The 27576-nt window shown below is 53.0% G+C and overlaps 1 protein-coding gene across 12 annotated transcripts; it reads left to right on the top strand.

Moving 5' to 3' along the window:
• The first annotated feature begins 5042 nt into the window (after positions 1-5042).
• Positions 5043-27499, top strand: MAN2A2 (mannosidase alpha class 2A member 2). Of its 12 annotated transcripts, none has more exons than XM_057719924.1 (25): positions 5043-5154; positions 5843-6037; positions 6702-7049; positions 7590-7847; positions 7919-8063; positions 11389-11560; positions 11983-12110; positions 12326-12499; positions 12879-13065; positions 15164-15341; positions 15656-15858; positions 16062-16244; positions 16415-16529; positions 16759-16826; positions 16994-17159; positions 17660-17896; positions 18142-18264; positions 19001-19115; positions 19356-19489; positions 19668-19824; positions 21676-21809; positions 22119-22193; positions 23718-23912; positions 24061-24171; positions 24929-27499. In XM_057719924.1, exons 3-25 carry the CDS (start codon positions 6918-6920, stop codon positions 25079-25081), a joined length of 3543 nt encoding a protein of 1180 aa, XP_057575907.1. In that variant the 5' UTR covers positions 5043-5154; positions 5843-6037; positions 6702-6917; the 3' UTR covers positions 25082-27499. The 12 variants fall into 12 exon arrangements, with proteins under 12 accessions (XP_057575907.1, XP_057575909.1, XP_057575913.1 ...); XM_057719926.1 differs by having other exon boundaries at positions 5103-5119; XM_057719930.1 differs by lacking the exon at positions 5043-5154 and adding an exon at positions 5229-5565 and having other exon boundaries at positions 7611-7847.
• The last annotated feature ends 77 nt before the right edge of the window (positions 27500-27576 follow it).

Raw genomic sequence — 27576 nt, 5'->3', positions numbered from 1 at the left:
TAGCAGATTTAGGACTGCTCAAGGAAATGATATTTCCTTATAATAGCCCTGAGTGGCTAGAAAAAAAGGCCAATTGCCTATGGTGCCTCACAGATTATTACAAATCACAGAGCTCATTGCACAAAGAGTGAAGGCTTCTGATGTGTGGTGGATGAGACGTCACTAATGTCTTTTTTTTTTTTCCTTTGGCCATGCCTTGTGGCATGCGGGATCTTAGGTCCCTGACCAGGGATCAAACCTGTGCCCCCTTCAGTGGAAATGAGGAGTCCTAACCATTGGACAACCATGGAATTCCTGCTAATGTTTTTTTAAACATTCCATTACACCCAAAGGATGAAAATCAGCTTGTCTTTACTGAGATGGGTTACAATACACCTTTCCAGTGCTGCCACAGGCCTAACTGAATTCCTCTGTGATTTGCCACCAGGGTATAGGCCAAGACCTAGAGAAGCCTGGGATCCCATTAGAGGTGTATTGGTATTATTCTACTGATGACATCCTAATTAGAAAAACTAACTAGTGCAAACTGCCCAATACCTACCCAAGGCTGGAAAACAAGCCCTGATGAAACACAGTGCCCAGCGACCTAAGCAGAGTTCTTAGAAACCATATGGACTGATGCCCAGAGGACAATTCCTGGGCCTGTCAAAGGAAAACTACTGGCCTTATCATGTCCAGCAAACCCAAAGGAGGCAAAACATCTGATAGGCGTGTCTAGGTACTGGAGACAGTTTATGCCTCAGCCTGTTGCATGAGTGGGGCCCTGGACAAGAAGGCGCAGACCTGCTCTTTCACTCAGGGCCAATTTGGCAAAGCCCCCTCACCCTGGGTTTTAGGACCCATAGCACTTGATTGACAACTCTGCTCTACAGACCCCATTTGAGAGGCAATTACTGACTTGTTATCGGGCGCTGGTGGTCATGGAGAGGCTAAGGTGTTTTTACATCCTGACATCCTCATTTTAGGATGAGGCTGGGGTGAAAACCCCAATGAAGTGGGCATTGCCCAACAAGCATTTGTCATCAAAGGGCAATGGTACATCAAAGAACAGCATAAAGTAGGTATTAAAGGGATCCCCTGCCTGCAAGAAAATGTGCCCAGGCACCAGGCATAGCTATCTCAGGGGCAGAGTCTGTGCCAGCTCCTTGGGTTTCTCGGGGTCCTCAGTACACTGAGATCCCTGGGAACCTGCGCCTGGCATTAACAGTCAGTGGAATGCACTGAACTGCTGCAGTTGTGCAACCACAGAGAACACAGGTTACAACTTTGTACGGAAAGGGGAACTCTACCAGATAGGCACAGTTGCTGGCTGTGTGGTTGCTCTGGAAAACACAGCTCAAAGTCAGTTCCCAACGCACCTTATTACATTTTCACTGACGCGCAGGCAGCAGCAATGGGCTAGCAGTCTGGAGTCTAGCGGCAGGGCAACTGGATAAGCGAGTCCCCACCCCTGTAAGCAGAGCATGATGGCAACAGATTTACAACCCAGGGGATCATGATGGTTACTTTCTATGTCAGCTTGGCTGAGCCATGGTACCCATGTGGTCAGACATTATTCTGGATGTTTCTGTAAAGGTGTTTTTGGTTAAGATTAATATTAAAATCAGTAGACTTTGAATAAAGCACTATAATATGGGTGGGCCTGATCCAATCGGCTAAAAGCCTGCATAGACCAAATGACTGATCTCTCCCAAGCAAGAGAGAATTCCGCAGCAGATGACCTTTGGGCCTGAACTGCAGCATCGGCTCTTCTCTGGGTCTCCAGAAGGCAGGCCTACCCTCTAGATTTTGGACTTGTCAGCCCCTATTATTGTGTGAGACTACTCTTTAAAATAAATCTATATCTATTTATATCTATATCTATATATTTATGTCTATATATTTATACCTATCTATCTATCATCTATGTATCTATGTATCTATCTATCTATCATCTATCTATCTATCTATCATCTTTCTCTGACTTGTTCTTCTCTGGAGAATCCTAATACAGTGATGTCCATGGAAAAGGAACCTTTGACCATGAACATCAGTGGAACCAACAAGCTGGTCAGAACTATACCCACCAGGTAAGAACCACTGACACCTGGATACACTGTCACACAGGGCATGGCAGCCCATCCGTAATCCAGGGCCTGGCTAATTAATGTGCCTGGACTACTAGCTACACAGAGTGGCAGAGGGAACTCTGAGGTACAGGGTCTGGGGCACTGAACCTGGTTGATCCTGATAAACAAATTATATGGGCTTCCTACTTTCCCCTTGAAGGTACTGCTGGACATCGATGCAATAGACAGCGCTTCTGGGCACAGCAATTCCTGTCTGTACAATGCATGTGGGCCCAACTACTCAAGGACTCCTAAATGGGCTATGTTGCATATTTGGGTTCTCCAAACACATTCCGTTAGACAATGGCGCTGCCTTTATAACCAAGAGTACTCAGCAGTAGGTAACTACCTGGGGCATGTGCTGGACATTCCATGCTCTGTGTCACCAACAGGTGGCAAGTGCCAACAAAAGATGGAGTGTACTCTTAATGAAGAAACTAAAATAGGTAAGTGCACAACCAATGCTCAGCTCTCAGTGGACCACACGCTTGAGACAAAATAGTGTGGATTCTAAATGTGGCGATTCCAGGGAAGGATGCTTCTCATTTGGGCAGGGTATTTACCTATAAGGTTTGGACAGACAGAAGGGAGCTCAACTGGCTTTTTTTTTTTTTTTTTTTTGGTAAATATTTATTTATTTATTTATTTGGCTGCACTGGGTCTTAGTTGTGGCACATGGGATCTTCATTGCGGCATGCAGGATCTTTTCGTTGTGGCATGCGGGATCTGGTTCCCTGACCAGGGATTGAACTCGGGTCCCCTCCGTTGGGAGCACGAAGTATTAACCACTGGACCATGAGGGAAGTCTCCCAGCTGGCTTTAAGAGACTCAAACCACATGTTTAGTCCTCCTTATTCTTCCTTTTTCCCTCTCATGCCTACCTCTAGAAATCAGGTTATTGGAAAACTATGATGGCAAAGAAGATCTGGGGGATGGGAAGTTCTTACCTGATGCCCTGGTTATGCTTATGGACATCAGGCCTATACTTGGCTGTCAAACACCGACCAGTCTAAACTCTGTTACAAGTGGTGATAGACAGTCATATTGCCCCGGGCTTCATGCTGGTCTATCAAGGCAGCAAATACGCAGTTGCCAACACATCTTGCTGCACTTGCATTAATGAATCAGGAAAAGTGGCACGCTCTATGTCTTGACTCATAAACAGGGTGGGTCTGAGGTTGATCCCCAATAGCATCTGGGACATAGTGGTTTGGGACTTCCCTAGTGGTCCAGTGGTTAAGACTCTGCACTTCCAATGCAGGGTAAGCGGGTTCAATCCCTGGTCAGGGAACCCTGCATGCTGCGCGGTGCGGCCAAAAAAAAAATTGGGACACAGTGGTTTGGTTCCAAGTAAGGAGATTGGCTGTGGTCTGACCTGCAAGTGGGTCTGATCATCCTGCTGGGTCACATAGTTGTAGTCACTCTCATCTGATGTTGTCTAAAAGATAAGTAGGAAGATAAGGATGTTGTCTATACGATAAATACGAAGGATTTGGTCCAAACTCCCACCAGTGCAATGAATCAGACCTAATGGGATGACTTATGCTCCTGAAAAGAATTCTTAGGTGGATACATGGAAGGTCGTGGAAGGGGTGGTGGAAAGTAAACTTTTCAGAAACAGCGGACACAGCGCCTTGACGACCTTGCCACATAGGCAAGGCTTTGACCACAGTCTAACCCAAGTCTTTTCAGAACGCGCTATTATTCTTCCTAGAACAGGAGGAGATAAGCAGCCTCGTGAGGAGCCATCCTCTTTTGTGTGAGATGCCACAAGGCCACTTCTTATCCCTCTTCCTAGTTTCAGTTAAGTGTAGGCTCTTCCACCGTCACAAAATTGTCTGTTTGCAGTTGAGTTAGCTCCTCAGCCACAGAGAGACCTACCATCATGCTGCCTGTCATCTGGTCCCTCCGATTCAGTGCTGTCCTGTGACTAGGGAAAGCTGACACCGTGCTGGGCTTGCTTTTGCTATCTGGATCCAATGGGGCTTGTTATCCTCTTACTGGCTGGGTCTCATGCAAGTGTGGTAGGCACACCATCAGCTGCATAGTGATTTGTGCACAGGATTTGTGGCCTTGTTTGTTATGATGCTGCACTTAGGGAATGCTTGACCTCTTGAAAGAGGGGAACTTTTTGGAGTGATGAGAAAGTGATGTTTTGATCTGAATGGTGATCATACTTGCATATACACTTACATACACGAGCAGTACATTTAAAACTTGTGCCATATACTGTAAGTTGTATCTCAGTTAAAAAAAAAAAGAAAAAGAAAAGAACCACCAGAGAATCAATAAGAGCTCTTTGAAAGTAAGATTATGATTGCCAAAAAGAGAAATTCAGTAGACAGGTCAGAAGATAAACTTCCCAGAACACAGGACGAAACAGAGACACAAAGGATGATGAACCCAGCCTAGGTCTAACACTTTAATAATAGGCATGCTAGTTGGCAAATAAACCTAGAAAAATGTTTCTGATGGTGATAAAAGAAATGGGAGTTAAAACAATGAGATGGGTTTGTAAAACTGGTTAATTGACCAAAAAGTTGCTTAAGCAATTTTCAACAGTTTGTCATTGATGGTGGAAACTAGCACAAACCTTTTGGGGAGCAATAGAATGCCAAGTATCATCAGTCTTATCAGTCCTTATCTTTTGCCCAGGTAACCTCACTGCTGCAAACTTGTCCTAAGCTAATAATTTAAAAAGAAGACAAATGTGGAATTCATGGAGATGTTCACTAGTGTGGTTTATTATGCTGCAAAATTATAAGCAACCCAATGTCCAGTAAAAGAACAAGCAAGAAAATTATAGGTCTTATTCACCGGGGTTAAATTAAGCATGGAAAGGGATCGTGATTAACGCACGGTACCCACAGGAGGCAGCATCCATTTGCCCGAGGAACGTAACTGCACCAAATTAAGGATACCTACGCGAGAACAGGGAAGGGGCCGGAAAACGTACTCCACCGCTCGGCTGGTGAAACGGAGGAGGAACGCTTCTACTACCGGTGGTTAAGGTGCTTACTCCAGGAAGATTCAGAAAAACCTCAAGGTGCGCGCCCCTCCTGGCGGCCCGGCAGCGCAGAAAGGCCGGGGTCCGGCCTGCGGCTGCGCACTGCGGTCCCTCCGCCGGCGCCCGGGGCCGCCGCGCAGACCGCACCGGAAGCGCCCGGCCGGCTTGCGGGCGCCGAGCGACGGCCGCGCGTGGCCGGACTCTCCAGGCTCGGCGGGGCGCACCGCAGGCGGCGGCGGGGCCGGGGCCGGGGCGGTGCGAGGCTGTCCCCGCCCCGCACGCCGCTCGGCCCGGCGGCTGCGAGAGGGGGGAACAGGCGCCGGCGGCCTGGCCCCTCTGGGAGCGCCGGCTGGGCGGACGCCCGCCTTCGCCTGCGTGGCTGCAACCGCGCGGGCCGCCGCCCTCGGGGATGTGAGGGGCCCGGCGCGGCGCGGAGGCCGGCCGCAAACGGTAACGGTAACGCGCCGGGCGGGCGCGGGCGCGGGCGCGGGCGCCGGCTGCCTCGGCCGAGGCCCGGCTTGGGCGGCAGGAGCGCGTGCGGCGCTTCGGGGTCGGAGGCGGCCGGAGCTCCCGCACCGGGCAGGTGTGGTCCCGGGCCCGGCAGAGCCGGGGAGGGTCGAGGGCCGGGAGGGGGCTGCGCCGGCGGGCGGTCGAGCAGCCGAAGACCCGGAGGCAGGTGCTGGCCCCCCTCTGTGATCCCTCTCTCTCTCTCTTTCTCTCTCTCCAGCTCTACCTACTTGGGCCTGGACCCAGCCTCCCAGGGCTAAAAATATTGCCCGGAGTCTCCCGAGCGGAATGAGATCACGCTAAGTAGGACACACACGCTGCGGAGGCGACAGAGCTCCTCAGCCAGGGCCGGAGGAGGACTTCCGAGGGCCGCGGCCGACCGGCAGCTGGCTGTCTCCCTCCGCCAAGCAGGCGGGTGCGGACCGCGGGCGGGGGCGGGGTGGGGGCACTGATGCTCGGAAGTTGCCCCACGACCGAGCCGCTGTGCCTAGCTTCTCCCCACCCAGGGGTTCTTTGGCATCAATCACTGCTGGCTTTCCGGGGGGGTCCCCTAAGTGCTCTTTAAGCAGAGGCTGAAAGTTACCCACTGCAGGAATCATAACAGGGAGAGGACTATGTTAGAAATATAGGCTGTGGCTTCTTTTTTAATTTATTCTTTATTTCTGAATAAGAGAGGAGCTGTGCCAGGCACTGTTTCTGGTGAGTACCAGTCTGATCCAAGCGGGCAGGGAGAAAGGCTTTCTTGTTAGTCTCTTGGGGCTTTGGCTGTATCCTTTAAATCAAAATAGAGACCAGTTTATTCCTCTGAAATTAGAGGCACGTGGCCAACGAGCCTAGACACCCACCTTCTTTAACTGGCTGTATCTTTCTTGTAGGCAAGCTCTGTGGGCCTCTGGTTATAATCAGGAAGTTGTATGGTGAACTCAGGAGTCACAGCTGGGAAGTTTTGTTACCCGGTAGTGTTTTTTAATAGCATCCACCTGGGAGAGAGCATCATCTCCACCGTAGGGGCAGAGCTGCTACCACGAGCAGGCAGGACGGGTCTCAGATGTGCCTCTGACTCTTGCTTTGTGTTTCAGCCAGGAGAATGCGATTCAGGTTGGGTCAGGATCCACATCCAGTGCTGGGATTCAGTGCTTAGAAGCTGTCTTTGCCTTGGAGTCAGGCAAATTGGTGTTCCTCGGGAGCAGCCCTCAGGAACACATTGGACATTTGGTGGAAAGACCACCAAAGGGATTTTTGCCTGCTGGAGATATATCTGGTGTCCCTCCGACCAGGTGTGTGTGGAGGCCAGTATGAAGCTGAAAAAGCAGGTGACAGTGTGCGGGGCTGCTATCTTCTGTGTGGCTGTCTTCTCACTCTACCTCATGCTGGACCGAGTGCAGCACGATCCCACCCGACACCAGAACGGTGGGAACTTCCCCCGGGTGAGTCATGCCTGGTTGCTAATCTCTTCATACACAGATCACCTGGGATCAGGTTATTGCCCCAGCTGGAGAGTCATGTCAGCCCAGGGCAGGAACATTCCTTCCCAACAGGCAGATTTTCTAGAAACTCAAAGTGGAAAGCAGTGATGGCAAAAAGAAAGGAGGGAGAAAAAATGGGAATATGTACTGCTGCTCTGCCCTTCTGAATTCTGGGCAGACATTGCTAATGGATTGCAGCATTTCTTCTCACTAAGCCCTGGTGCAGCCCTTGTCAGCATGATGCTCCAGATAAGCGACGCCGTGGGAGGCTCATGTCATCCACGAGCTAGAGAGTGAGGGTACCCCCAACCCAGGTGGATTGCTGTCCTCAGTAGTGATTTGCACCTCTTTCCTTATCTGACCAGAGCCATCCGGCCCTTTAGGCTCGTGGTCCTGCCTTCGATAGGGAAGGATCATAGGCTTCAGGTGGCGGGCCCCATGCAGAGATCTTTCTTGTGACATAAGCAGCTGGGGGTGATTGTTTCCTGGTTTTTTTGGCAGAGTCAAATTTCTGTGCTGCAGAACCGCATCGAACAGCTGGAGCAGCTGTTGGAGGAGAACCATGAGATCATCAGCCACATCAAGGACTCTGTGCTGGAGCTGACGGCCAACGTGGAGGGCCCACCTGCCCTGCTGCCCTACTATATGGCCAATGGCTCCTGGGTGGTGCCACCAGAGCCCCGGCCCAGCTTCTTCTCCATCTCCCCTCAAGACTGCCAGTTTGCTTTGGGGGGCCGGGGCCAGAAGCCAGAGCTGCAGGTGAGAGTCAGAGCTGGCAGGGACCCAGAGTGGCCATGACTGGGGCACTGAGCTGCTCTCCTGCCTGGCAGATGCTGACTGTATCAGAGGAGTTACCATTTGACAACGTGGATGGTGGCGTGTGGAAGCAAGGCTTTGACATCTCCTATAGCCTCCACGACTGGGACGCTGAAGACCTGCAGGTGTTTGTGGTCCCCCACTCTCACAATGACCCAGGTGAGGGCCCAGCAGACCCTGGGAGCTGGGGTGTGGAGTGGGCTTGCTTGCTTGCTTGCTTTCTTTCTTTCTTTAAATTTTTATTGGAGTATAGTTGATTTACAATGTTGTGTTAGTTTCAGGAGAACAGCAAAGTGACTCAGTTATACATGTACACATATACATCCTTGTTTAGATTCTTTTCCCGTGTAGGTCATTTCAGAGTATTGAGTAGAGTTCCCTGTGCTATACAGTAGGTCCTTATTAGTTATCTATTTATGTATAGTAGTGCATATATGTCAATCCCAATCTCCCAATTTATCCTTCCCTCATCTCCCAGCAGTAACCATAAATTTGTTTTCTATATCTGTGACTCTCTTTTGGTTTTATATAACTTGGTACTGTTTCTGTAGATTCCACATATAAGCGTTATCATATATTTGCCTTTCTCTGTCTGACTTACTTCACTCAGTATGACAATCTCTAGGTCCATCCAAGTTGCTGCAAATGGCATTCATTTCATTCTTTTTTATGGCTGATTAATATTCCATTGTATATATGTACCACATCTTCTTTATCCACTCCTCTGTCGATGGACATTTAGGTTGCTTCCTTGTCTTGGCTGTTGTAAATAGTGCTGCAGTGAACATTGGCGTGCACGTATCTTTTCGAATTATGGTTTTCCCCAGATATATGCCCAGGAGTGGGATTGCTGAATTATATGGTAGTTCTTTTTTTTTTTCCCTTAGTATTTATTTATTTGTTTATTTTGGCTGCACTGGGTCTTAGTTGCAGCATGCCAGCTCTGTAGTTGCAGCATGCAGACTTCTTATTTGTGGCATGCAAACTTAGTTGTGGCATGCATGTGGGATCTAGTTCCTGGACCAGAGATTGAACCCAGGTCCCCTGCATTGGGAGCACAGAGTCTTACCCACTGGACCACCAGGGAAGTCCCCATATGGTAGTTCTATATTTAGTTTTTTAAGGGACCTCCATACTGTTCTCCATAATGGTTGTACCAGTTTACATTCCCACCGACAGTGTAGGAGGGTTCCCTTTTCTCCACACCCTCTCCAGCATTTATTGTTTGTTGATTTTTTGATCACACCATTCTTAGTGGTGTGAGGTGATACCTCATTGCAGTTTTTTTTATTTTTTTAAAATTTTTATTTTTATTTTTGGCTTTATTCGGTCTTTGTTGCTGTGCATGGGCTTTCTCTAGTAGCGGAGAGCAGGGCCTACTCTCGGTTGCGATGTGCAGGCTTCCTATTGCGGTGGTGTCTCTTGTTGCAGAGCACGGGCTCTAGGCGCGTGGGCTTCAGTAGTTGTGGCTCAAGGGCGTTGGTGCCGGCATGTGGAGTCTTCCCAGACCAGGGATGGAACCCATGTCCCCTGTATTGGCAGGCAGATTCTTAACCATTGTGCCACCTGGAAAGTCCCCTCATTGTCGTTTTGATTTGTGTTTCTCTACTAATCAATGGTGTTGAGCATCTTGCATGTGCTTACCATCTGTATGTCTTCTCTGGAGAAATGTCTATTTAGATCTCCCGCCCATTTTTTGATGGAGTTTTTTGTTTTTATATTGAGCTGCATGAGCTGTTTGTATATTTTGGAGATTAATCTCTTGTTGGTCACTTTGTTTGCAAATATTTTCTCCTATTCTGTGGGTTGTCTTTTTGTTTTGTTTATTATTTCCTTTGCTATGCAAAAGCTTTTAAGTTTAATTAAGTTCCATTTGTTTATTTTAATTTCGGTTATTCTAGGAGGTGGATCAAAAAAGATATTGAGGTGGTTTATGTCAGAGAGTGTTCTATGTTTTATAGTATCCAACCTTACATTTAGGTCTTTAATCCATTTTGAGTTTATTTTTGTGTATGGTGTTAGAGAATGTGGTTTTTTTTTTTTAATAACTCATCTTTGCTAGTTTTAAAATTTTTATTCATTTATTTATTGGCTGCATTGGGTCTTCGTTGCTGCACAGGGGCTTTCTCTAGTTTCAGCAAGTGGGGCCACTCTTCATTGCAGTGCGTGGGCTTCTCATTGCGGTGGCTTCTCTTGTTGTGGAGCATGGACTCGAGGCACGCGAGCTTCAGTAGCTGTGGCACACAGGCTCAGTAGTTGTGGCACACGGGTTTAGTTGCTCTGAGGCATGTGGGATCTTCCTGGAGCCAGGGATCAAACCTGTGTCCCCTGCATTGGCAGGCAGATTCTTAACCACTGCAGCACCAGGAAAGTCCCAGAGAATATTGTAATTTCATTCTTTTACATGTAGCTGTCCAGTTTTCCCAGCACCACTTGTTGAAGAGACTCTCTCTTCTCCATTGTATATTCTTTATTTTTTTAAAATATTTATTTTATTTTCTTATTTATTTTTTTTGGCTGCATCAGGTCTTAGTTGTGGCACACAGGATCTTCGTTGAGGCATGCGGGATCTTTTGTTGTGGCACGTGGGCTTCTCTCTTGTTGTGGCATGTGGGCTTTTCTCTCTCTAGTTGTGGCGCACAGGCTCCAGGGCGCATGGGCTCTGTAGTTTGCAGCACGCAGGCTCTCTCCTTGAGTCACGTGAGCTCAATAGTTGTGCACGGGCTTAGTTGCCCTGCGGCACATGTGATCTTAGTTCCCTGACCAGGGATCGAACCTGCGTCCCCTGCATTGGAATGTGGATTCTTTACCACTGGACCACTAGAGAAGTCCCTCCATGGTATATTCTTGCCTTCTTTGTCATAGATTATTTGACCCCAGGTGAGGGTTTACCTTTGGACTTTCTAGTCTGTTGGTCTTTATTTCTGGCTTTGTGCCAGTACCATAGTGGTGTTTTTTTAAATTAATTAATTAATTTTTATTCATTAGCAGTGTTGTGTCTTTGTTGCTGCGCATGGGCTTTCTGTAGTTGAGAGTGGGGGCTGTTCTTCATTGCGGTGTGCAGGCTTTTATTGTGGTAGCTTCTCTTGTTGTAGAGCACGGGCTTTAAGCGTGTCTGCTTCAGTAGTTGTGGCACATGGGCTCAATAGTTGTGGCTCACGGGCTCCAGAGCACAGGCTCAGCAGTTGTGGTGCATGGGCTTAGTTGCTCCATGGCATGTGGGATCTTCCCCGACCAGGGCTCGAACCCATGTCCCCTGCATTGGCAGGTGGATTCTTAATCACTGTGCTACCAGGGAAGCCCCATACTGTTTTGATTACGATAGCTTTGTAGTATAGTCTGAAGTCAGGGAACCTGATTCCTCCAGCTGTTTTTCTTTCTCAGGATTTCTTTGGCTGGGGTGGGCTTTCTGATAGCAAAGTTAAGGGAGAGACAGTTGAGGAGGATGGTGGCATCCTCAGGAGACCCTATGTTGGCTCCCCAGGCTGGCTCAAGACCTTTGACAAGTACTACACAGAGCAGACCCAGCACATCCTCAACAACATGGTGTCCAAGCTGCAGGAGGACCCCCGGCGGCGCTTTATCTGGGCCGAAGTCTCCTTCTTCGCCAAGTGGTGGGACAACATCAATGCCCAAAAGAGAGCAGCAGTCCGAAGGCCAGTGCTAGTCAGGGAGACAGGAGGACTGTCCTCTGGGCCCTGGGATGGGTGTGAAGTCCTCTCCTGGAGATGCAGGTGCCAAGGTGCCAGAGAGAGGCAAGGGGAACCACGGCAGAGATGAGGAGTGATGGTAGAGGGGCTGGGAATGAGAAGGCAAGAACTGATTTGAGGGTTACTAGTGTTAGGAGACATCAAAGTAGTGTGAGCACAGGGAAGAAAAAACAGAGGTCCAGGATAAGCAGAGCCAGGACAGCATGGAGGTTGGCTGGAGGGAGAGGAGGGCGCATGTCTGTTCTCTTGGTCCTGGGTTCAGGTGAACTGGCTCAGTGAGGTTAGTACACACAGGTCCCAACATCTGGTTGGCAGGACTGAGCAAAAAGGTCTCTACCCTGTGCTGAGTCTTGGGTCCTTCACTCCAGGCTGGTGGGAAATGGGCAGCTGGAGATCACAACAGGAGGCTGGGTAATGCCAGATGAGGCCAACTCCCACTACTTTGCATTGATTGACCAGCTCATCGAGGGACACCAGTGGCTGGAGAAAAACCTCGGTGAGTCTGGGCTCAGGAGTGTGAGTCCTCCCCCATAGCTGGGCCCAGAGGATGGCAGGGGGCTGTAAGGCACAAGGATTGGCAGGGGGTGGTTCCTTTCTAGGTTCATCCACATCAGTGGGTGTAGTGTGATGGCAAGAGCGTATCTGGGGCCCTAGTACCGGGAGGCCAGGCCCTGAGGCATTCAGGCCTCTGGCTTCCGTGCTCCTGCCCAGGTGCAACCCCACGCTCAGGCTGGGCAGTGGACCCCTTTGGATACAGCCCCACCATGGCTTACCTGCTGCGCCGTGCCAACCTGACGAGCATGCTGATTCAGAGGGTACATTATGCTATCAAGAAGCACTTTGCCGCCACCCACAGCCTGGAGTTCATGTGGAGGCAGACCTGGGGTAAGGCCAGGCAGGGTGGAGAGGGTCACAGCAGTGGTACTCACTGGGGGAAGGGAAGGGGCATCAGAAATAAGACCCACCTGTCCTTCAGAGCCCACCAAGCACTGGTGCAGACCGTCAGAAGCTCTCTCCTTCAGGTTAGGTGGGGATCACGTTGATCTCTGGCCACTGCGGAGCCTGTTGTCTGTCTTGAGGGTCTGAGCATGCTGTCCCCTGGAGGAGTTGTGGGTTCCAGAGCCCTTCCTGTGTCCTGACCCTTGGCCTGCATGTCCTCAGCAGCCTTGAGTCTGGTTCATGCCTTTAGCTGGAGCAGATCCCCCCATCCCCGGCATCCCTGCGCCTAGCTCCTGGGGCTGACTGCTTGGTGTGTCTTCTGTAGACTCGGACTCCAGCACAGACATCTTCTGCCACATGATGCCTTTCTACAGCTACGATGTCCCCCATACGTGTGGCCCGGATCCCAAGATCTGCTGCCAGTTTGATTTCAAGCGCTTGCCTGGTGGGCGCATCAACTGCCCTTGGAAAGCGCCGCCCCGGGCTATTACAGAGGCAAATGTGGCCGAGAGGTACTTGCTCCCAGCCCTGGACTAGGTGTGGTGGTGCAGTTTTCACTCTGCAGAGGAGTCAGGAGACCTGGCCTCTGACCTGGGCTCTGCTGCATGGGGGGCTTCGGGTTCCACATCCATAAAATGGGGGTGGGCTTGGGTGGTGAGTTCAGGCCCACAGCCCTTGCAGTGACAGTTTCTTTACTGCGTTTTTCTGGAAAACTAAGAGTGAGTGGCTCTAAGAGCCACCTTTTCCAGAATGGTTTTATTTTCCCAAATGAGCATGTTTTTCAGTGTCCTAACAAACTGTCGGAGCCAGTGGACTGACTCAGAGGCTGATAATTCTCAGATTAGGTGCAGTGCTTTACGACCTTCAGCCTGGTGTGCCTGCATTATGCTCAGGCTTCCTGCCTTGGCTTGAAGTTGGCCGGGATCCTCAGTGCAGAGTCCCATTCAGATGTACATTCCATCCCTCCCAACAGAAGACAGACCTGTTCTCTTTGCGAGCGTCCTTAGGGACTCCTAAGGATGGTGCTGAAATCAGCTCCCCCAGGAAGAGGTGGATTAAGAGAGAGCTAAACAGTAATTTAGCCAGAACTGAACTGGCCTTAAGAATATAACAAGCTGAACTGGTTTTCATGTTGCAATACTCTGATTTCCATGATGACCAAGAGGTGAAACACGTGACCAAAAGGGAAAGAAAGTGTTCTTTTGTTTCCAGAATCCAGAAATCTAAATGCTGATTCCAAGCAAGAATCTAGGGCTTTTAAGGCATGCTTTTTCTTAAAGAAGCAGCTGTGATCTACAGATGCCAGTCCAGGTTTACAGAAAGCAAGTCATGGGAGATAACCTCATTTTCTCCTTTAAAGGCTACGAGGCTGATAAATTAGGGGAAGGTGGTGTTTGAGGAGTCCTTTCTTCAGAGCAAAGTGGAACAGAACAAACTGGACCAGCATGGCTAAGTACATTAGTGGCAGATTGAACTGTGACACGCATAACATGCCAATTACCAGACTGGTCTAAAGAGAAAGAGGCTTTAATGACACAGGGCTCTGTTTTTCTATTGAGTATATTAGTGACTTGGATGAAAAAGAAAATAGTAAATGTTTATATATAGTTCCTACTATGTGCCAGGCACTGTTCTGAGTGTTTAACAAATATTAATTCACTCAGTTCATTTTAATTCTCATAACTCTGTGATGGTAGGTACTGATGTTATCCTCATTTCATAGGAACTGAGGCCCAGAGAGTTTCAGTCAGTTGCCCAGGGTCGCGCAGCCAGTGCTTGCAGGGCTAGCGTTGGTGTAGTCCGGCCCCCAAGTCCAGGCTCTTCACCCCAGGGCTGTGCCGAGTCACTAACTGGTGGCAAAGCAGAGCTGGAGTGTCAGAGTCAGGATCCCCGAAGATCTTAATGGTTGGGACTTGGCTTGAATTTAACCAGGTGAGATTTATTAGCTATAAATGTAAGATACTACCCTTGGCTTCAGCAAACAGAATAGGAAAGTTCAGGATGAGAAAAGAACTTGCTGGGTTGCATGCACAGAAGACATGATCACTGATGTCAACATGGTGGGGTGACAGTGGGGGCTGCCAGACACACCTGTGTAAACACACGCTGCTCCCATGGCAACTCTGGCCAGATGGAGGGGTGTGGCCTGCCTTCCCCGGACTCCTGTATTCAGTGCTGGGCCCTGCACTTTGGGATCCTGGCAGATGGGCTACTCAGAGAACTGCTGGTGAGTGGATTCTAAACTGCTGTGTAGGGACCAAATAGATAGGAGCTGGGGTTGCAGAGCCTAATGAGAAAGCATAGGGGACTGCTTGCACATCTTAGATATGTCTGAGGGACTGTCAGGGGGAAGGAGGACTGATGTGTCCTGTGTGGTGTCCAAGGGCAGAACTGGGGCCAGGGAATGGAAGCCATGCATCAGGAAGAACTCTCTAGTTGTCCGGAGGACACTGGGCTCCCTGGGACTGGGTCTCCCAGGCCATGAGGTATCCACCTGCAAGCCGAGTGACTCCATCGTGGGGATGTGTCAGAGGGCTCCTCTAGCAGGCTCTGCTCAGGATCCTGTAATGTGAGGCTCCACGTGGGGTCCATTCCCTTTCCCACCCACAGGGCAGGCCTGCTCCTGGACCAGTACAGGAAGAAGTCCCGGCTCTTCCGAAGCAATGTCCTCCTGGTGCCGCTGGGTGATGACTTCCGATATGACAAGCCCCAAGAGTGGGATGCCCAGTTCTTCAATTACCAGCGGCTCTTTGACTTCCTCAACAGCAAGCCTGCCCTCCATGTGCAGGTGTGAAGGGACAGTCAGCTGGGGAGGGGGGCCTCAGCAGTGCCGCAGCCCAGCCCTTGCTGTGAGGTTTCGTGTTTCCTGATACCACTCCAAAGCAGGGGTTCATTCCCTGCTCTTGGGCAAGGTTTCCCTTTTATGTCACAATTCTTGCCCAGGCCCCCCAGCTTTTCTCTGAGGTCCAGAAGGGTAGGATGTACAGTGATTACCCTCTGCGTAGACAGAATCCCTGGCCCTAGCCCGCACTGCAGTACTGGGGGCCACAATTCCTGGAAAACTCTGGAACTGATGGAAGTGGGTTTTGGGGGTCCCCACAGGCCCAGTTTGGCACCCTCTCCGACTATTTTGACACTCTGTACAAGAGGACAGGGGTGGAGCCAGGGGCCCGGCCTCCAGGGTTTCCTGTGCTGAGCGGGGATTTCTTCTCCTACGCGGACCGGGAGGACCATTACTGGACAGGCTATTACACTTCTCGGCCTTTCTACAAGAGCTTGGACCGTGTCTTGGAAGCTCACCTGCGGTGAGACCTGCCCCCCTTCCAGGCTGGAGGGAGTAGAGTAAGCCTTTAGAGTTTAAGGAGGGGCTAGATTGGCTCAGAAGGGACTAGAAGTGCATGGAGACCAAGACAGGTGGAGAAGGGCTGGAAGGAAGAGTAGGGCTTGCAGAGGGAGGATGGGCCCTCGGGAGCTGTGTGGCAGGAGGCTGACTTCTCTCTCTGGGCAGCGGGGCAGAGATTCTGTACAGCCTGGCTGTGGCTCACACCCGCCGCTCTGGACTGGCCAGCCAGTACCCGCTCTCCAACCTCGCCCTTCTGACAGAAGCTCGGCGCACGCTAGGGCTCTTCCAGCACCATGACGCCATCGCTGGCACTGCCAAGGAGGCAGTTGTGGTGGACTATGGGGTCAGGTGGGAGCCCTCTGCTCTTCCGCATCAGCTCCACGCCTCTGCCCACCATCCCAAAAAGGAGGCTGCACTGGGCGGTCAGTGGGCAGGCCTGCCAGGGCTCACCCTGCTGGCAGGTGGACAGTCTTTTGGTGGTCACCTCTCCCACGGTCCCTCTCCTGCTGCCCTCCCAGGCTTCTGCGCTCCCTTGTCAACCTGAAGCAAGTCATCATTAATGCAGCTCACTATCTGGTGCTGGGGGACAAGAAAACCTACCACTTTGATCCCGAGGCGCCCTTCCTACAGATGGTGAGCCCTGCTCCCGCATCTGCTCGTGGGGACCCTCTGGTGTGCTGTCCTGTGCCGAGAATGGTGGTGCGAGGGCATTGCTCTTTTCCTTCCCTGTCCTGGGGTGAAAGATCTGTGCCTGGCACAGCTGCTGGTCCATGTCCGGGACAGGTGGGGGTGGCAGGAGGCAACACTCTGAGTCAGGCCAAACCCCACGATGGCTCTTCCCTTCCCACCCACTTAATTCCAGGATGACACCCGCTTAAATCACGATGCCCTACCAGAGTGCACAGTGATCCAGCTGGATTCTTCACCCAGGTGAGCAGGGCCAGGCCAGGCGCGGGGGCAAAGCCCCTGCCTGGCTCTGGGCACCCTCCCACACCCACCCCTGCTGAACCACTGAGGGGCTCTTAGCCTGGCCACTGTTCCTGCTTCCACTGCCCCAGAGCGGTGGCCTCCCGGGTGAGCCTGCCTTCTGCTCACAGGTATGTGGTGCTGTTCAACCCGCTGGAACAGGAGCGGCTCAGTGTGGTGTCCCTGCTGGTCAGCTCGCCCCGGGTGCGGGTCCTTTCAGAGGAGGGTCAGCCCCTGGCCGTGCAGGTCAGCCCGCGCTGGAGCTCTGCCACTGAGATGGTCCCTGACGTCTACCAGGTGAGGGGGGCTCGGCGGGTGGGGCCCGGCCTTGGTGCTCTGTGCTGATCCTTGGCCTCTCTGGGGCCTCACGCTGCCCGTGGACACCAGCTTCCCACCCTCCTGCTTGCGGCCCTCTTACTCCCCGGGTTGGGGACTAGGGTCTTGGGGAGGGGGTTGCCTGGAGGACAGTCACTCCTGGGCTTTGAGCCTGTCCTTGAAAGGAAGGTGAAGTGCGGTGTAGTATGACGGTAGTAAAAATGGCAGTTCTGTTGCTTCGTTCATTCAACAACTGTTATTAAAAGCTTAATGTGTGGTTCCCATCTCACAGTTTTCCAAATGTTGTTTGAGACTCAGGGAAAGTCTGATGAGGGGCACGTAACAATCACCTGCGCTTTGGGTGGAGGGGCCAGAGGCCCCAGTGGGTGCCGGGACTTGCTCAGGCTCTCAGGGCCAGAACCCCAGGCCTGCGTCCGAGACTGACACCCGTGCCGTGGCCCGCGCTCCCCCACCCCCCGCAGGTGTCCGTGCCCATCCGCGTGCCGGCGCTGGGCCTCAGCGTGCTGCAGCTGCAGCTGGGCCTGGATGGGCCCCGTATCCTGCCCTCCTCCGTGCGCGTCTACCTGCACGGGCGGCAGCTGTCCGTCAGCAGGCACGAGGCGTTCCCTCTGCGCGTCATCGACTCTGGCACCAGCGACTTCGCCCTCAGCAATCGCTATATGCAGGTCTGGTTCTCAGGCCTTACCGGGCTCCTCAAGGTAAAGGGCCAGGGGCCGGGAGCCGGAGGAGGGCGCGCGTGTCGGGGGTTCGTGCGAGCTGCCTCCGGCCGTGAGCGTGCTGCCACCTGACTGACGGTGGACGTGGCAGTGCGCCGTCCTGGCCCCAAGCTGACGGCACAGGGAAGCAGGGCCGGGCTCCTTGGGGAAGTTCGTCCACGCCCTCCCAGGGGGCAGGCCTGACGTGCTGCTGTGGGGCCAGGGGTCAGGGCTGTGTTTCTTGGCAGAGCGTCCGAAGGGTGGACGAGGAGCAGGAGCAGCGGGTGGACATGGAGTTCCTCATCTACGGCACCCGCTCGTCCAAAGACAAGAGTGGAGCCTACCTCTTCCTGCCCGACGGCGAGGCCAAGGTACCCTAAGGACACCGCGCAAACCCCAGCAGGCCTCGGGAGGCCTCACGAGCGGAGGGCAGGAAGAAGGGCACAGGCCTTCCTTCAGGGCGCCCCTGCCTGCCAGGGCGCCTCGTCCGTGCTGCCGCTGTGCGGTGTGGGGGGCTGAGGGATGCCGCCAGGGCGCCTCGTCCGTGCTGCCGCTGTGCGGTGTGGGGGGCTGAGGGATGCCGCCAGGGCGCCTCGTCCGTGCTGCCGCTGTGCGGTGTGGGGGGCTGAGGGATGCCGCCAGGGCGCCTCGTCCGTGCTGCCGCTGTGCGGTGTGGGGGGCTGAGGGATGCCGCCAGGGCGCCTCGTCCGTGCTGCCGCTGTGCGGTGTGGGGGGCTGAGGGATGCCGCCAGGGCGCCTCGTCCGTGCTGCCGCTGTGCGGTGTGGGGGGCTGAGGGATGCCGCCAGGGCGCCTCGTCCGTGCTGCCGCTGTGCGGTGTGGGGGGCTGAGGGATGCCGCCAGGGCGCCTCGTCCGTGCTGCCGCTGTGCGGTGTGGGGGGCTGAGGGATGCCGCCAGGGCGCCTCGTCCGTGCTGCCGCTGTGCGGTGTGGGGGGCTGAGGGATGCCGCCTGGGAGCCCGGGCCCGCTCGAGCAGGGATCTCAGCCCAGAGCATCCTGGGAGCACGTCCTCCTGCCTGACCGCAGGCCGGCACCCTGCTGCTTTGCTCTGTGTGCTGTGGTTCAGCTGCCACCTACTCTTTCCCCAGCCCTACATCCCCAAGGACCCTCCCGTGCTGCGCGTCATGGAAGGTCCTTTCTTCTCAGAGGTGGTGGCCTACTACGAGCACGTTCACCAGGTGATCCGGCTTTATAACCTGCCAGGTGAGCCCTGCAGACGAGAAAGGTGGGGAAGGAGGTGCAGGCTCCGCGGGCTGTGACCTGCTCTTCTGCCTGTTATCTGTTCACGCATCTGTTCCCAACAAACGTATGGTTTGAGGCAGGGATGATACTTAACTCTTGGAGTAGAGCTTGGTCAGAAGTGCTGGGAATTGCCCGGGCTTGGGCACGGCCTCTCCCAGCCCAGCCTCTCACGCTGTGGCTCTCCCTTTGTCCTGTGCCCAGGGGTGGAGGGGCTGTCTCTGGACATGTCATCCCTGGTGGACATCCGGGACTATATCAACAAGGAGCTGGCCCTGCGCATCCACACAGACATCGAGAGCCAGGGCACCTTCTTCACGGACCTCAATGGCTTTCAGGTGATGCCTCCTGGGGCCCAGGAGACCCCACAGAGCAGGACTTGGACTGTGTTTACTGCCTGCATCACAGGCCCTGGCGGGTGATCTGCTCTGGTAGAGGAGGAGGAACCAGAGGTGAGAGTGATCAGGGCCCAGTTGGTGCCTGAGTGCTCTTGATCTGCTGGCTCTGCCCCTGCAGGTGCAGCCCCGGCGGTATCTGAAGAAGCTGCCCCTGCAGGCCAACTTCTACCCCATGCCAGTCATGGCCTACCTCCAGGATGCACAGAACCGCCTCACAGTGCACACTGCCCAGGCCCTGGGCGTCTCCAGCCTTCACGATGGTGAATGGGGAACAGGTGCTGTGGGGGGGTGGGGGTGTAGAGGGCAAAATCAAGAAGCCCATCCCTGCCCCTGAGGCCTGTCCCCTCTGTGGGCCTCTCTCTCTTTCCTGTTGGTGCGAACCAGCAACAGCTCTGTCAGTCACACACCAGCGGGAGCTGAAAAGAAGGCAGCCTCTCCCCTGGTGGAGGCAGCTGTGGAGGTGACTGGGGGTGGGTGGCCTGCTGGATCCCCTCCAGAAGCATCAGGGTAGGGAAGGGTGCTTCTCAGCTGAGGTGTGCAGCCACTTTTTCCTGGCAGGGATGGGAGTGGAGACAGTTAGAAAAGTGCAGTCAGTGTTACGGTGAAGCATTTAGCAAAGGAGAAAAATACGTCCTGCCTTCCTAATAAAGGTCATAAAAAGAGAGAATGACATCCTTAAGAACCAAAAAAAGTAAAAAAGAAAAAAGAAAAAAGGACATGAGCAGACTGACCTGGAGCTGGTCACACTTTGCCAACCCAGGTGGCTCCCATATCCTCAGGGTAAAGTGAACAGTTTGCATTTGGTGGCCTCTGAGGCCTTCAGGTCATCTGTCTTTGGGGCAGAGCCTTTGTGCAGGGCTGAGCCAAGAGTGCCCAGTCCAGGCTCTGTGGGGCTGGTGGTAAGTGCCATGGGGACCTGACTCCCTGCTGCAGGGCATGGGGCTTTGCTGCCCCTTCGCCCAGAATCACCCCAGCTGTAAAACCCCTAACCCAGCCCATTGTCTCCCCCTTGGTCTTCTGCCCTTCTGGAAAACATTGTGCTAATAGGTGATTGTTTTACATGCAAGGGTTCCGTTTTAGGAATTGGGGTGGCTTTCTGTGGTTGCTCAGGGTAAAGACTGAGGAACTACAAAAGTCAGAATCTGGGCTAGGGAGATGGGAGGGCAGATAGAGCCATCTATATGGGCTCCTCTCAAGAGATTCTTGAAAAAACAGGTGCTGGGAAAAATTCGCATTCTAACGTATGTCAGCTTTGAGTGAGTCCCTTCCCCAGGCATATTTTTAAAAGAAAGCAAAAGGGCTTCCTAGGTGGCGCAGTGGTTAAGAATCCGCCTGCCAATGCAGAGGTCACGGGTTCGATCCCAGCTCCAGGAAGATCCCACATGCCGCGGAGCAGCTAAGCCGTATGCCAAAAAATAAATAAATAAATAAAAGAAAGCAAAGGTTAGGGACTTCCCTGGTGGTCCAGTGGTTAACTCCACACTTCCAGTGCAGGGGGCGTGGGTTTAGTCCCTGGTCGGGGAACTAACCAGGGACTGAACCCATCCCATATGCTGTGCAGCGTGGCCAAAAAAAAGAAAGCAGAGGTGCTCATCTGCCATCTCTCGTCCCCCAGGGCAGCCCCAAATGACACTAATCTGAGTCTCTGCCTGATGTGGCATCTAGCTGTCCTCTCGCTCCCTCGCAGTGGGCAGAGCTGGAGTCTGTCCCCGCGTAGAACCAAGGCCAGAGGCCTGTGTTCTAATCACAGCAGAATCCGCCTAAGCTGAGAAAACCTACCACAGGTCAGGGCCTCTGCAGCAGCTGCTGACGGCTGTTGATGAGGGGTTTTGTGTTTGCTGTGCGCTTTGTCTCATGTAGCCAGCCTAGCAACAGTTCCCTGCCTGGACACGCAGGCCGGCCTGCACTCCTGAGCCACGGAGCGTGGGCCGTGAACTGCCAGGTCACAGTCTTTCACTCAGTCCCTTCCAGCTCTAGGTTCCACGGCAGCCTTGTCCCCTGAGTGACTCAGCTTCCGGCCAGCGCCCTGGGCTCTTCCCTCGGGCCTTTGGTGGGCTTCTTCCGGAGGTCATTGTCTGCTTGGGGATGAGGGAGGCAGGCCGGGGGCTCACAGCTAACTTCCCCAGGCCAGCTGGAGGTGATCTTGGACCGGCGACTAATGCAGGACGACAACCGGGGCCTGGGCCAAGGGCTCAAGGACAACAAGAGAACCTGCAACCATTTCCGCCTCCTGTTGGAACGACGGACCCTGGGCAGGGAGGTAAGTTCTGGGCCTCCCCCCAGGAGTAGGTCAGACTGGGCCCCATGGGTGGCCCTGGGGTTCTAGCCTAGGGCTTGGGCACGTACCAGAGGCGGGCAGGGTAGCGAAAGTAGTGCCTGATTCTGGGTTGGCGGGGAAGTGAGTCTGATGCTTTGCTGCTCCATCTCATGCAGCCTGGCACCTCCCTCTCCACAGCACTGTGTCGCCTGTGCCCTCGTGCTCATCTCCCACCTTCCCACCCCCGCCCCTGTGTTCTCTAACCCTCTGCTCCTGCCCCGCTCATCTCATGGCTTTCTTTGCCCCCACCAGCCTGGCTTTTTCTCCAAACTGGCAGCCATGTTTAGGGGCTTGATCTTTCACAGCAGCAGGAGCGGGAACCAAGAGGTAAGGGCCAGCGATGGGTGGTGAACTAGCGTTAGTGATTCGTAGCTGCAGTTGGAGCCTACAGACGGCAGAACCCGCTGCTTGATCTCCCTGGCTGGGGCTCAGTCACTCACTCGTCAAATGGCTGCTGGGCACCTGCTGTGCTGTGAGGACTGAGAGGGCCGCAAATGCATAAGATACTGACTGCGCTATAGGAATTGACTGCTGGGTAGGAGTGGGGGCCAAGCTACGTGTGTGAAAATATAAGGCAGAAAATGGATATGTCCAGTGGTCCTGAGGAGTGAGGGAACATAGCGGGCCAAGGGGATCAAGGATAGCGTCCTGGAGGAGGTGTCATCCAGCTGTGTCTTTGATGAATGGGGGTCTGACCTGCACACTTGAACGAAGGCACGGGGTGGGAGGCAGGAAAGCACGTGAATAGGAAGAGCCATGCGTCCACTCAGACCAGAGCCACCTGTCCAGTGTGATAGCCACTAGCCACGTGTGGCCATTTAAGCGTATTAAAACCAAATACAATAACAAATTTGGTTCTTCATTCAAACCAGCCACATTTCAAGGGGCTCATTGGCCATAAGTGGTTAGTAGCTATTGTGCTAGTGCAGATAGAGCATAATTCCCTGATTGCAGAAAGTTCTAGTGGCCACTGCTGGGCTGCCATGGGGGTAGGTTGGGGCAGACCATAGTGGGCCTTGAATACCTGGTGAAGAGTCTGGGCTTCCTCTTGGAGGTCAGTGAGGGGTCTGAGCTGGGAGAACACTGTTGGGACTCTGCCCTAAGCATGTCACTCCCACAGCAGGGACTTTGGGTGGATCTTCAGAGAGACTGGAGGCAAGAGTGACAGCAAGAAATGTTGGTGGCTTGAACTGAGCCATGGGAGGGAGAAGCCGGGGGTGGTTATGAGGACACTGCTGAGGTGGGCATGGAGATCGTGGCTGAGGGAAGCGCGAGATTCTGGACAGTAGGGACGGTGGTGCTAAGAACAAAAATCCAGAATGTGGAAGAGTAGCCACCGTGGAGGAGAGTTCACCTTAGGCCTGTGAGTGTGACGTCCAGCTCAGCCGTCTGAGGAGGAGTCCTCAGCACATCTGTGGGGACCGCTGCACCCCGAGCATCAGGCTGATACTGTGGATTCGGGGTTGAGCTTGAAATTGCAGGGTTGCCCCAAAGACTTTCTCCATCAGAGGCCCATCCTCCATGGTGAAGCATCCATCTGTCTGTCTTCCGTTCTGCTTCCTGCACTGAGACTCCCTATGTGACAGGAGATGTTGACGGCAGTGTGTGGCTCACAGCAGTGCTGTGGAAGCAGAAAGCCCACAGAGTTAAAGCAGCACGGCCTACTGAGGTAGCCCTTCCTACGTGGTGTGAGGTGGGAAGCGACTGCCCTTGAAGGGTCCTGGAGTCAGGCACCCCTTGTATCCAGACGCATCAGGGAAGCTCTCTCCAAAGGAACGGACCTGAATGTGCTTTTATCCTCCCGCTCCCCTGGCTCCACTTTCTCACCCACATCTCGGGCTGATCTTTCAGGTCCAAGATGGCCCCTCTACCAGCTACCCATCCCTCCTCAGCCACCTGACCTCCATGTATCTGAACACCCCTGTGCTCGCCCTGCCTGTGGCCAAGAGGCAGCCCCCAGGCCCTGCTCTGCGCTCGTTTTGTCCTCTGGCCGCCTCTCTGCCCTGTGACTTCCACCTGCTCAACCTGCGCACGCTCCAGGCCGAGGTGAGTGTCCTGCTCTGTGCTGACCTTCCGGGGTGGACCCTGCCTCTCCTTGCCCAGATACCCTCCCGTCCCAGCCCTGCCTGCCGGGCTGTGACCAGCTGTGAGCCCTGCAGAGAGCCCCCCCCCCACCCTGTGTGTCTGTCACCAGGATGATAGCTTACCCTCGGCAGAAACCGCGCTCCTCTTACACCGCAAGGGTTTTGACTGTGGCCTTGAGGCTAAGAACCTGGGTTTCAACTGTACCACAAGCCAAGGCAAGGTGAGCAGGACCCACATGCGGGGAGGGAGAGGTGGGCAGGGAAACGAAGCACCGGGGATGGCAGGCAGAGAGCGTGGTGAGGCGGCAGTGAGGCCGTGCAGTGAGGGCTGAGCTGGGCAGGGTTACTCTGGGGCTCTGTGGAGAGAAAGGGAGAAGCTATTGATAGGTGTTTTCAAAGCTTCTGAGGCCTGGCTGGAGCCAGTTCCAGATGAGGCGTCCAGGTGGAGAACTTCTGTTCCATGCATACGGACCTCTGTCAAACAAATGGAAACACCAGGAATAAAAAACCCAAAGCCATCACACTCTGTTCCTTGTTTAAGGCAGCAAAGGCCGGCAGATAAATGCCTTCGTGTGCTGGCGCCAGTGATTCAGAAGTGAATCAAGACATGTTCCTGCCGGGGCTTCCCTGGCAGTGCTGTGGTCAGGGCTCCGTGCTCTCACTGCCGTGGGCCGGGTTCAGTCTCTGGTCAGGGGACCAAGATCCCGCAAGCCCCACAGTGGAGCCAAAAAAACCCCCAAGAAACAAACCCCCAAAACATGTTTCCTGTCCTCACAGAGCTCACAGCTCAGTGCAGCAGTTCCTACCCTAAGGTCCACGGACAGACTTCAGGGTTGCGAGACTCACCTGTGTGTGAAGGCACCTTGCTACAGAGAGGCCCATAGCTCCTGTGAGGTTCACACAGGTTACGTGGAGGAAGAGCAGCAGCCTCCGGTGTGTCAGCCCCAGCACTGCCCGTGCCTTCTCTCCTCCCCACAGGTGGCCCTGGGGAGTCTTTTCCATGGCCTGGATGTGGTTTTCCTGCAGCCAACCTCCTTGACGTTGCTGTACCCCCTGGCCTCACCCTCCAACAGCACTGACATCTATCTGGAGCCCATGGAGATTGCCACCTTTCGCCTCCGCTTGGGCTAGGACTTCTTGTGGCCTAAAGAGAAAGTTCATCCACAGAGACGGCCTCTTCACGTAAGATCGGGTTGGACAAGCCACCCCAGGTCTCCTGTCCCGATCTACCTCTCAGAACTGTGACAGACTGGGCTCTGCCCTCATTTTCTCTTTATCATTGCTTCTGTGTTCAGGGGCAACCCACAAGCCCAGCGCTGGGTGGGTAAGGCAGGCACCAGTGAGAGGCAGGAGAGAAGGCCCTTGGTCAGAGTGGGCGGTGCCAGCCTCTGCTTCGGGTTGCGTGTGTCCCACCTAGTTGGGCACGGCTCCAGCACCCATCCTTCCCCCGGAATGGGATGGAGGAGAAGCAAGGAGGCTGAGTGGGTAACAGCCCAGCGTCAGGGTCACGGGAGGCTAGAGCTGGCTCTAGGGGAGTCCTGTGGTTGTGCAAGGACCACATGTCCTGGTGTGACAAGCAGCAGCAGAGCGATGCCGGGAGGAGGGGCTGGGGACCGAGAGTTAGCAGTGGGCGGAGGAGTAGAAGGAATTGCTGCTTTCTGTGACTGCTCCACTCTGAGTGCTCCCTGACCCACACACCCTGGCCAGGGGCTGCAGTGTGGCAGGAAGGACTCTAAGACTTTTGTGGCTGGAGGTCATAGGACAATTCAGGTACCAAAACCCCCATCTCAGACTGGGCACATGGTCTGTGTGTTGATTTGTGGGATGGCAGCAGGGGCCACCCTACTTGACTCCTCTTTGATTCCTGCTTTCTGTACACCACTGTCCCCAAGAGCTGCTTCCCATCATGGGGGTGTTTGATCAGGCATATTTCCTTTCCCTGCAAAGAAAGCAAAGCCTCCTCGTGGTGGGTGACTCGAAAAGGCTTCCGTCATCATCCCTACAGTCAGGTATGAAGCTTCGCCTTGTGCATCCTTCGACAGAAGTATTCTCTTCCTGGCGCAGTGAGAAGGGAGATGTACATTAAATTAGGAGGCACCGTGGCTGCTTGTCAGCCTTCACTGCAGCTTTGATTATTAGAGAAAAATTTATGATAGTCTCTTCAGACGCTGAAATGATATTTGGTAAAATTTAAAATCTATCCCTTATTAAACTTTTAGTAAGTTAAGATTAGAAAGAAACATCCTAATCTAGATAAAGATGTCTATCTGAAACCAACAGTCCGTGGCATTCTGTAGAGTCAGATACCACCGGCATCCCCAGTAAAGTCAGAAATTAGCCAAGGACATTATTTAGCCATGTTCTGGCACTACTAACCCCTGCAGTGTGGCAGATGAGAGAGATGAGGAGGGGTTACGGAACAGCCAACCTGTACAATCTGAGAGGATCCACTGAAGACCTGTCATAGAACAAACGATGCACATCACATTTCTGTAAAGATTCTGGTTCTCCAAATGAACTCATAAATTCAGTGTATTCCAGTGAGACTGGATACTTTTTGGAATTTGACAGGTTCTGATGATCAGTTGGAAGAGTAAGTGCGTGAGAATACTAAGAAAATTCTGAATGACAGTCTGGGGCAGTGATGCTGAGGTGGGAAGAGGCACCTGCCCCACAAGATTTCCCAGGGGACTCTCAACCGGCTGTGAGCTCAGTCAGGGTGACCTGGAGTGGGATCAGACTGCTAGAACCAAAGGGAGAGCCCAGCATCAGACCCAGGTGTGAGGGGATTTGGTACAGGACACAAGGAGTATTTTAAGTGGGGAAAAAGATGGATTATTTAATAAAGAGTACTTTAAGATAACTGCCTATCAAAGTTAAGCGTTCTCTACCTCACAGTTTCCACAAATATTCGGTCTAGAGGGAAAAAACAAAGTTAAACTACAGAATTACTGAGGAAAATATAGGATATTTTTATATTTCTGGTGTGGGAAGGTCTTTTCTAAATATAACATGAAACCTAAAAGATACAATAAGGGAGAAGGTAAACAGATTTTACCATCAAAAATACACTGAAAGTTTGTGTATGATGGAAACCACCAAGGTTAAAATACAAGTGACAGATTTGGGAGAAAATATTTGCAGCACTTCAAAAATTGGTGAGTACAGTTACTTTAGGAGAATGGCTTGCTTTGGGCTCCTTAGGGCAAGTCACTGGGGCCTGCTGAGCAGTGACCTAAAGATTCAAGAGTGACCAGCTGAGTTCTTCCAGGTCACTCAGGGTTGTTGCTGCCAGCACCAGGCCAGGGCACGTGGAATCCTGTCTATATCATAGTGAAGGAATGAAGATTATCAGTGTGAAGTGCTTAGCACAGTGCCTGGTATGTATAAGAGCTCAGTAAATATGAGCTGCAATGATAGTAAAGGATTCTAAGCAGTTACACTATAGCAGGCGTTATTTGCTAGTATGATGTAATTTGTAATCAAATGATAAGGGAGAATCTGTGAACCCCCTAGGAAATTAGCAGAATAAAGCCTGTTCTCTTTGGAGGTCTTAGGTGTGCAATGAAGTTTATTCGTCTGCCAGGAACCGAAATGTTTGCTCCTACAAACTTGCCTTTTAGAAC

This window comes from Hippopotamus amphibius, chromosome 2, assembly GCF_030028045.1.
Source record: "Hippopotamus amphibius kiboko isolate mHipAmp2 chromosome 2, mHipAmp2.hap2, whole genome shotgun sequence".
In the NCBI taxonomy this organism is placed as follows: Eukaryota; Metazoa; Chordata; class Mammalia; order Artiodactyla; family Hippopotamidae; genus Hippopotamus; species Hippopotamus amphibius.
The sequence above is the reverse complement of the archived record's forward strand: the minus strand, read 5'-3'. Positions and strand labels throughout refer to the sequence as shown.

Bases quoted from the DNA above. Each gene is read 5' to 3' on its own strand.
- MAN2A2 (XM_057719924.1), top strand. From the start codon at position 6,918: ATGAAGCTGAAAAAGCAGGTGACAGTGTGCGGGGCTGCTATCTTCTGT. The intron at 12,111-12,325 runs GTGAGTCTGGGC...GCTCCTGCCCAG, and splicing joins GTGGCTGGAGAAAAACCTCG to GTGCAACCCCACGCTCAGGC. The intron at 22,194-23,717 runs GTAAGGGCCAGC...CTGATCTTTCAG, and splicing joins GCAGGAGCGGGAACCAAGAG to GTCCAAGATGGCCCCTCTAC.